Source organism: Tachysurus vachellii, chromosome 26 (assembly GCF_030014155.1).
Source record: "Tachysurus vachellii isolate PV-2020 chromosome 26, HZAU_Pvac_v1, whole genome shotgun sequence".
NCBI lineage: Eukaryota > Metazoa > Chordata > Actinopteri > Siluriformes > Bagridae > Tachysurus > Tachysurus vachellii.
The window spans coordinates 1,892,901-1,903,307 of record NC_083485.1 but is presented as its reverse complement, the minus strand read 5'-3'; the positions used below and the strand labels follow the sequence as shown (position 1 = coordinate 1,903,307).

General features: G+C 41.3%; 1 protein-coding gene across 1 annotated transcript in view; it reads right to left on the bottom strand.

Moving 5' to 3' along the window:
• Positions 1 to 192: 192 nt before the first annotated feature.
• Positions 193 to 10,407, bottom strand: part of arhgap35b (Rho GTPase activating protein 35b) — a 10,778-nt gene continuing 563 nt past the window's right edge. The window contains exons 2-7 of the mRNA XM_060862684.1: positions 4,677 to 8,652; positions 4,431 to 4,572; positions 2,897 to 2,974; positions 2,524 to 2,655; positions 2,147 to 2,252; positions 193 to 2,029 (exon numbers count right to left, since the gene is read on the bottom strand). Coding sequence (XP_060718667.1) covers positions 1,672 to 2,029; positions 2,147 to 2,252; positions 2,524 to 2,655; positions 2,897 to 2,974; positions 4,431 to 4,572; positions 4,677 to 8,396 — 4,536 coding nt within the window. The 5' untranslated portion in view covers positions 8,397 to 8,652 and the 3' untranslated portion in view covers positions 193 to 1,671. The remainder of the gene's footprint in view (positions 2,030 to 2,146; positions 2,253 to 2,523; positions 2,656 to 2,896; positions 2,975 to 4,430; positions 4,573 to 4,676; positions 8,653 to 10,407) is intronic.

The window sequence follows — 10,407 nt, the reverse complement described above, 5'->3', positions numbered from 1 at the left end:
CTAAAACATAAACTAATAAGTCATGTAAAACCAGGCAAACATGACCACAATAAAGCAGCTCTCGTATTAATATACGTGGGTTTGACTCTAACTTACAGTCTTGTCGGATCCCAGTCCTTCCTCTTCCTTAAATCAAACATCAAATCTAGCTAGCCGTTATTAAAACCTGCCAAATCAGGACACCATTACACGTTTCTTCCATTTCAGAAAGGTTTTAAATGAAAAGTCATTTACAGTCTACACACAATGACTCACTGGAACCTTCTACACCTTGTGGACCAGTGTAACGGAGTTAGAGCACTGGAGAACCAGAGAACTAGATGCTGCACAGATCTCGAGACGGCGTGGAGGCGGCGCTGAAATGATAACATTAGCAGTTTATGCCTACGTTAGTTGCAGTTTAGTCTTATTGTCACAGACATACAAGGAAAAATCCAGTACAGAGATGAACAGATGCTTCATTAGGATCATAAACTTCCCCAGACTACACCAAATGCAGTTCAGTGTTACTCTTCACAAAATCAGGCCTAAATTAAAATAAAACAAAAAAACAAAGTGCTTTAGATAAGTGACAAACAGAGAATGTCCAAAGAAGGCCTGTGTGTGTGTGTGTGTGTGTGTGTGTGTGTGTGTGTGTGTGTGTGTGTGGTGTTTTTTTTTTTTTTTGAACATCCCATGTTTTATGGTGGGAGGGTTTCTGGGATCACCCTTGATTAAAAGGTTAAAGGTTTAGAGATTAAATGTTAAAAGTTCAAAGTCATTCCGAGTCTCAGTGCGATCAAAGCCTCTGGAGTTCCAGATTCATCCAATCAAATCTCATAAAAAGAGCACATATCCACAGGAACCGATCAAAGCAAAAAGCGTCAAAGCTTCATATCACAGAGAGAAGAAAACGAGATCAAAACTTTCATACGTGACATCTTCATCGTTTTTTTCTTTTCTTTTCTTTTCTTTTTTTTTTCAAATCCATGCTGTCTTTTAACAAGGGATCAGGTAGATTAAATTGACACTGGAAAAAAGTTTGTCTTTGCAAATAAGCATGCAGCGATAGTACTTCTACCCCCCCCCCCCCTCTCACACACACACTTTTTTTTAATCAGTACTCTTTCAAAGGGTCTGTTTAACTTCATCAAAGAGCATTTAAATAAGTGCTTGAATGGATTTCCATTTGTAGTGCGTCTCCCTAGTGTATTTCCTTCATGTGTGGCTGGAAACGAAACAAAAAAAAAGCAGCTTCGGTCTGAGATCAGCAAAGCAGAAAAGAGGGAATGGATGAAGTTAAGCGAGAGACTGAGAGAATTCATTAAAAAATGAAAAAGAAAAAAAAAAAACAGACGAGAGATGAACAGGAAAAAACGCACACACTGAGAAATCTGATAAGGACATGGACTTGATTAAGAAGTTCTGGTCCCCCTTAACAGTGACGGTCCACGACGAGACAGGAGAAGTGTGTGAGAGTGCTACAGTTTCAAGTTTGTGCAAAAGAACGGAAATCGTTCACAAACTCTCAGACGGCGTTGAATCCAGTCGCTACATGCAAATTTAAATATGCACACAAGGATTTGTGTGTAATGGTGTTTACATAAGAAATGTCTATGTAAAGACTGCAGCATAGAACTGTACGCGTGAGTAGATATGAGCAGTCGTTAGCTCTCTGTGGGATTCCCTGTCTCACAGTGTGTGCGTCTCTGCGGGGACGGTGAGGGGGCTCTGAGGGGGTGAGCTGGGGGGTGAATGCAGCGCTGGGCTGAAGTGCGAAGGTGAAGGGGTGCATGAGGGGGCGGCACTGGGCGAAGGGGGAAGTGCGGAGGGCACCGAAGTGCCATAGAGGCCTGTGGGAGACTCGGCCGGAGCCTGGTTGTAAAAGAAATAGGCGCACTGATGGATGAACGTCTCGATGATGGTCTGGTAGGTGCGCGTGGCGGTGAGGGCGTCCATGGTCGTGAAGTCAGGGCGCATGAGTGTGGGCCAGAAGCAGATGGACAGGTTCTCGCTGGTCATCAGATTGACTCTGCTCCACTGGCTAACCCTTTAGGGAAGAAAAATAATATAGTCACACAGAAGGCATCTATACAGCTCTTTATTCATCTTTAGACAAGCCAGAAGTGAAAACACTACTTAGGTATAACAGCTAAAAGCAACTGACTTGTTCAGGTGGCTCATGACATGTTTGAAAACTTCATAATTCTCACGAGGAAATCTCCTCAGCACATCCTTCATGGTCTGCAGTCTCTGCTCCCTGTCGTTAATCTCTGAACAAACACAAAGACAGAAAAATACAGACAAACATTACAATAGTGGAATAGAGACGTTTAACTAGCTTATCATTTCATCTCCTGATTCGTAATTATCCAGTCTCCGTATCTTCATACCTTTTTTAAAGCGCTTTAAAAGGGCATGAGTTATATTTTAAGAAAAAAATAATAATCTTCCCTGCGCCTACGTTACTCATAGTAATTATCGTCAGATGCAAAATATGAAGTCATGTTGAAACTGAACCTGCAGAATCTTAAAAAATCTTACTGAAAGCTTCCACCAGCTCCACTTGTAGAATGTATGGGATCAATGGATCAGGCAGCTCAGAGAAAAAGCTCTTTAAAGCTCCGGCTACCGTGTTAACCGGAAAGTCCTTCTCAACCAGGTCCAGATCGTGGTCTATGGGGGAAAGAGGAAGTAAAAAGGAATCATTTTAATTCACTTTTATAAAGGGGATGAAATAATCTGTTCTTAGGTGGACTAATCTGATGAAATTAATTATTAGTGTTAGGAGACATTCTTGCATCTGTCTGTAAAGGTAAATGTAAATATATGTAAAATGTATGCTAAATAATTAGGTATTAATGATTTGCACATAAGCACCATAAGCTTGAGAGAGATACAGTAAGGATAAGCTTACCCTGCTCAAACTGCCGCTGCATGCTCTCCATCTCGGACTTGTTTCCACTAACTCTATAAATACCCTCCGTAGTCAACCCTGACACAAAGAGAGATGCATGTGATCTGTGTCTCAGAATAAAAGTTTTGTGTCATGATATCTTACGTTTATGTGCCTATTTCAGCAGCCGTTCAGCAGCCAGAATAAAAAACATCACTTCACTTAGACGAGTAGGGTTATTTTTGATTAGGTGTTAAGCGCTGAACATTTGACAGCTGACAGCAAGTATGTGTTCAGCGCAAGACAAAAAGGGAAGTGAGTATTGCAGCATGTAGAAAAGTGCAGTCACCATGAGAAACTTTCCTGACTGATGATAGTGGATATTTTTAGAGAAATCACACCACTATTTTGCCAGACGGACATGTGATCAAACCAGATGCCTCCAGATTATTGATTTGAATTATCTTAGGGGCTTTTTACACCTGGTCACTTCATGCGTTTTCTGTGATCAGATAGCTATCCGATGGTAAAAAGACCAGGTCTAAATGCCCTCCGAAACGGTTTCGAGACGGATATAAATCCCATCGTTCAAACCCCTTCAGGAGGTGGTCTGGGACGCGTTTCAGATGAAACTGGACAGGAGTAAATGAATGTGGTTGTTCAAGCCACATACGTCAGCGCTATACACCTCCCAAACAGGAAGTACGTCACTCGCAGGTGACTTGCGAGTCGTGCATGGCGCCAGAAACAAATATGTTTTCCCATCAGCGCTGGCTCCGATCTTTCACCCAGGTGTCTCGTTGGGTCTTAAAATGCACCAAACCGCATACACCAAAGCGTGTTCCATTTCAATTACCCCGGAAATAAGGTAAAATATATTTGCATTTTGGGCGGGAGTAGAAAGATCAGATCGATATCCGATTCGCAGAGACGCATTTATGTGGCCTAATGTAAATGGAACAGTTTTAACAAATCAGACAGCTATCGGATCAGAGACAACGCGTGAAGTGACCAGGTGTAAAAAGGCCCTTAATTTCTCAGTGCTTTGTGTTATGTAGGTGAAAACCACTGACTCGATTTGTCTTGGTTTAGAGACAATACAAAGGTTAGCTTTGTAACACCTGCCCATAACACCCATACACACTTTTTGAACATCACCTGTTGTGAGGTTCTTGTGCCCATTCAGCCCCAAGGGCATTAGTGAGGTGGACTGAAGAGCAGATGGTGTTCCAGTTCATCCCAAAGGTAGAGGTCAACATTGTTTTTGCAGGACACTTGAGTTTTCCACTCCAAACTTAACACATGGAGCAGGCTTTGTGCACAGTTGCGCTGTCATTTTGGAATAGGGTTGGGCTTCTTCCAGGGAAAGTAAATTATAACGCTTTGAGCAACAATTTGGGGAAGAACCATATATGGGTGTGATGATCAAGCATCCACAAGTGTTACATAAGCTGTTTCCTTATGTAGAACTGCATCTGAAAAATCTGATACTTGAGAACTTCAGAATTTGTGTATATTATATTAGAAAGATATCTATCAGGAAACCTGATCTTACCTGTGGCCTCGATGAAGCGGATGCATTTGTCGATGAACAGTGGGATGGGTCTATCCGGGGACACAACATTAACTAATGGCACCCCAAAATAAGTACTCTCCAGAGGTTTGGAGACAGAGTGTCGAGGCTTTAGTCTGGTTTTCTACAAGTAAAGAGAGAAATTTGGATTTAGTAAATTACAATTCTAGACTCTATGCTCAAAACCTGAGTATGTTAAGACACAGATGCAGAGTGGAGTGTAATTACTTTGCCTGGTCGACGCAGGCTCCTCAGAATGTTCCTTTTCTTATCATCCCCTTCCTCAATCAGTGATTCTCCTTTCAAAGTTGTCACGTCATCCTCCTTTGTTTTCGGAAGACCACCAAACTCATCATCACTGCCAATGGAGAAACTAGTGCGGAAGCTGCTGAACTTGCCTAGACGCTTGGAGCGGTCTCGGTACAATCGTGGCTTTACTCCTGCTGAAGAGATCTTCCTGTGCCTCTCCAAAGAGCTGCCGTCCCCTTCACTATCTGAGCCATTCACACCTCCGTTAGAGTGCATCCTGTTGGAGTTCCGTATGGTGATGATCTTACCCTGTGTGCTGTCATGTGGCACTGAATATATGTTCTCCTCATGGCTGGGTCGTGGCTTAGAAACAGCATCTATTGGCTCAGCATAATCAGATGGATCATACACTCCATCCCCGCAGGGAGGCCAAGTGACGTTGGAGGTAAGAGACCGACGATGGCTAGGGTCCATGTAGGGGTTATAGTTGTGCTTTCTGAAGTCAAAAGTGACACTGGGTTTTGGCCTCATATGTAAAGGGACTTTGTTGTTCAACTTGTTCTCAAAAGTACTGAGTTCAGAGATTACAGAGAACGTGTCACCTGAGTCCAGGTCAGGGAGCTTGAAACCACTATGGGAGGCGAGGGTGCCATCAAAGTAAGGCGGTGAAGCTTCCATGTCCTCTTCATAATCTAACAGCATAGTTACAGGGCTAGGGGAACCACAATGGGGTGAATACACATTTTCGTTTGTGCTACATGCCTCTGGAGCGTTATCATACACATGAGTTGCCTCAACAAGAGTCTTCTTCTCTGCTACCTCCATAAAGAAAGACTGTAGAAGATCTATTCTGTGCAGTCCTCCCACAACTCCACCTGGTCCACAGACCAAACTAGCAAAATGGCCATCGATTTCATGGGCCAGTTCTTCACCCTGGACCAACAGCTCTCGTGCAGACTCAGAGTCTGTCAGTTCAGTCTCTGTTTCTCCCACAGCTAGCAGTTGGACTGGAACAATGTCTGGAACCTCACAGAGTAAGGCACACAAGGTTTCCAACGAGGCTTTGCGGCGAGCAGAGTAAACACCTATGTACCCATGTACACGTCGACTCTTGCGCATGGTAAAAGAAGCATGGTATGATAATAAGGACAGCTCTATTGTTAGCCTGTTTTCACCAACTGTCTGTTCAAGCAGCACTGAATTACCACTGGAATTGCTTGGCCTGCAATGCTGAGGCAATAAGAAGGGCGAGAGAAGTTGGTCTACATCATAGGAATCTCCACACATTAGACACATGACAATTCGCAAGTCTGCCTCTGGATTCTGGTCCTGCTGCATATCTCTGATACTTGGAGGCAAAGGGGGTGATGATGGTGAACCACTACGAAACACAGCATTCCTTCTTATGTCTAACAAACTCTTTAATACTTGGTTTATCTGTTTCTCATTCACATTCCGCCCATAGCCTGAACCAGGGGATGCCGGCTCCAAAAATTCACATTGCAGTTTCATGGCTACGTGCTGACCCTGTGCAATTAAGATTTGGGCTGTCTCGCCACCTAGGTCACTCAAAGCTCCTACACCTCTCTTAGTGACTAACAAGAGAGACAAAGGGAGCTGAGCTATGTGGTTATCCCTTCTGCCGAGTGTGGAGTCACGCAACTTCTCAATACTTTCTAGAACATAGGACAAAGATTCCTTGGAATTGTACAAACACAGGCACCCGTGAGGTGTGAATGTAGCTGTATGGAAAGAGTTAACAGGAAGCCTAACATTACCCTCAATAGGCCTGAGTATCAGCTCATATATTTTGCCTTCAAGAACATAGTAGTCATCGTTGGCACACATAGCCCGAATCTCATTGGCCAACTCTCTTGCTAAACCATCTTTGCCCAGAATCACTAAGTTAATCCTTTCTGCTTTGCTTTCATGCATTTGAGACTTTCCAAAGGACGGATAGCGCATAGGGAAGCACAAAGCTAATATTTGCTCGATCTTGTTGTCAATACAGTACGGACAGCTCGGGCAAGTATCCTTGGTTGGGTGATAAACAAAATGGATGTGCTTTAATACTAAGGCATCTCTTTCTGCCTGCAGTTTCTGCAACGCCTTGAAGCGCTGCTCTTCTCCCAGTGCTTCCTGAATTGCCCCCATCTTTTCTTTACTTGGTTTAGCATCCACTTCAAGTTCATAAAAAAGCTCAGAATACTCCAGAAGTAGTTCTTGGAAATCCTCCTTTGCCCTGTCTATGATCACCTTTTGGTGCCTATTATAGATATCCAAGTATTCTGGCTCCTCTAACCACTGATAGAAGTCTTCGTTCATTATGAAGCTCCGTGCCTCTTCCCATGGCTTGCCAGGAGTGACAAAGGGTGAGGATGCCAACTTCATCTTAAACTCGTGTCGCATCTCGGCACGCTTGCACTCATTTCTCAAATGTTCAAGATGGGCATCGAATATGATTTCTGCGGCAGTTGTATCCAGCACATCAAAGGGTATGCGTTCATCTTCCATATTGTCGAGATGTGGCGTGTCCTCCCATGGTGCATCCTCCAGCACCACAAACCAATGGTCAAAGTCCTTTTTGGACTCCAGTACCTTCTGCACCCCAGACCAGCTTAAATGCTCAATTTCAGCCAGTTCAGACACTAAGGAACTCAAGGCCAGAGGGAGAGCACTTAAATATGATTTACGGCGTCTTTCAATGTGCTCCTGTTTAAGTCGATGAACATGCTGCTGAAAAAGCTTTTTTGCTTTAGCTGTACCTTCTAAAAAGACATATTCCTTGTATTCCGGTGATGGCTGCATACGTCGGCTAATAGCAGGCCAGGTCTCGTTGTGATTCTTCACTATGTGGTTTACTAACCATTCATATCGGTCCTTTGCAGTGGCAATTATTTGACTCTGATGTTTTAAAGCCTCAAAATAAGGTATTATCTTATGCTTGCCCCTTCCCTTATCAATGAGTTGAATCAGAGTAAGGAAGGCTAAGTCCACATTGACGTTAGATCGAGCTGATGTTTCGACAACCTGCAAATTCTTTTTGTTGATGGCAAATGTATGAGAGTCCTTGATGTATCGCTCAACTCCTTCATCACACTTAGTGAGAACCAGCACAACAGGCTTTTTAGTTTTACCTAGATGATTATATAGGTTGGTTACGAACTTCATTTGATCATCAAAGCTGCGGTTCATCCCTCGACTTACATCGACACATAGTAGAAATCCATCGACCTGCAGCTTTCCCTCTGGCATTTGCTTTTGCTCAAAGTCCTGTTCCAAGCCCAACTGGTCTGTACAAAAGTACATGAGTTTTTCTGCAGAGGCCAGTTTTGTGGAGGCAGCTCTTTTTATGTAAGGCTGTAAAGCTGTGCTACGATGTGGTTGAAAGGTCTGGTCATCAATAAACTCTGTCTGCTCCACCACATGCATCCTACACTCATTGCTATCCTCCAAGACTCGCTCCACCTCTCCCCAGAACAGGAAATGGTCATTGTTGACAACTCGGCCACCAAAATCACTGGTACTCAACACAGATGTGTGATCGAGGTGAAAATCATCTGCACTAGGTCGGACAAAGCGATTACAAAGGCAAGACTTGCCAACTCCACATGGGCCCTTCTCTTTCTCAGTGCCTGACAGGCCAACTACAACCAGGTTGTAGGTAGGCACCCGTGAATCTTGCTTTTTAGCCATCATCGTTTGCAGGCACTCATCTTTCCATGCCGTAAGGGTTAACACAGGCTTTACTCTTAAGACGTCTTTATGAGTAGATTTATTCAATCATATCTGCTGCAGTGTGTTTCCCCTGGCTTTAGATCAGACTACTTTTGATTGTGTGTTTCTTGCCCATATTATAGAAAGCAGGGTACAGAAATAAAGGTGAGAATCAGAAGGGCGTGGCTTGTCAGAAAATATTAAGTTTCAGAGATGATGTTCTTTACTGACGTCCATCCTGAAATAGAGAAAAAACAGTAGTAATTACCTTCCGTTCCATAAAATATAATTAAAAAAGAGCATCTGATTATCAATTCACAATTTACATCATAGCCATAAACTGGCATTTCAGACAGAAATGGTAAAGAAATATAGGCCTACTAGGAACCTCCTAACTTCAACAAACATATTGTTCCTTTTTATGTATTTATGCAAAGTGATGCCACAGACAGGATTAAACTAAATGTCCAATAGTGTATGCAAATACTAAGCCAAACCACAGCAAAAGTAAAAGTACATAACGCATTGTCAGCAATAGTAATATTTGCAAAACTGCATTATGGGAAAACTTGGTTTTTTTTTAGCTCATCACCTCATTTTCGTGGGCTGGGTCTGAATAAGTCTACAAAACCAAGAATAACCATTCTAAAAGACTGACTACTGCTCAAAAAGGCAGCAAGATGCTTTTTATAAAACAGTATACCATGCCAAGGGTTCCTACTGGAAAAAAAAAAACCAGACAGGTCTAGATATAATGGATATTGGTTTCATGGAATCTGATTATTAATAATCAAATCCAGGACACATTTAAGGCATCATTGAATTAAATGTTATATCTTAGAGAAAGTTTATTCCATGAACTCGAACTATGTCAGTGCTTTTCCTTTTCTTTGAAAGATGTTTGAATAATTGCAGAGATTATTACATCAAGTCCATTAAGGTCTAATAAATCACTATTAAACTCTAGTCTATTATCAAGTCATCATGAAAGATCACCAGACTCCTATGGGATCTTTCTGAATCCAATTACAAAACCACTACTGGGTGCCCTAAAGGACTTCCATAAAGGACATATCAAAGTTTATGATGGATATCTTCACTTGTGAAAAAGTTTTATTTTATTTTTAAGTTTTAAGTTCTCTTATTTTTTATTTTTATTTTTCTCTGCTGTAACATCAGCATGGCAGGGCCACTAGCTTCACTTGGGAATAACAAAAAATACAGCACATTAATACATGAATCACAGAACACTTCCCAAACATCTCAGTATTCGCATTTAATGCTTTTCAAAGTGAAGTTTTCCATTAAGTAGACATTGATTAATGATCGTTTTAAAAGGCTACTGCTGGGAAACATGATTGAGATGATGATGATGATGATGAATCAAATATTGTGATTAAAAAAGTTTTCTGGGATCTCACAGGCGTCTTAACGAGGAATTAGGAAATAAATGTGTCTGTACTGAAAGTTTCATTTCCCACTTAAGTAGTGAACTTCTTCTTTCAGACACTAAATATATACGCGTTTTTTTTTTAGCCGTGTCATTCATCGTTTAAACAACAGCGTAAATAAAAACCTATTGTTATAAAATATATTCTATAAATCTGTTCCATTTTTCGTCTGACTAACTCTACGTGTTTAATTAGCAGGCAGAGCTGTAAACGATGCCCACTTGTACCTAAAGTGTTTAATATCGGTATTAAAATTCATTATAAATCTTTAAAAAAAAAAAAAAAAAAAAAAACACAAAATGTGTGTGTACACATTTAAACAGTCTGTAATTTGAGGAACTTTATGTCACTAAAACAAATCTGTTCCAAAAAAAAAAAAACAATTTTTCTTTAACAGATAAAGAATGTCTGACTGCAAAAGGTCTGGAATGTTAAATAAATAAATAAATAAATAAATAAATAAATAAAAACATTAATAAATAGATAAATAACTGATTGTATATATACATATATTATATATAGTTAATTGTTATTTAAAACTA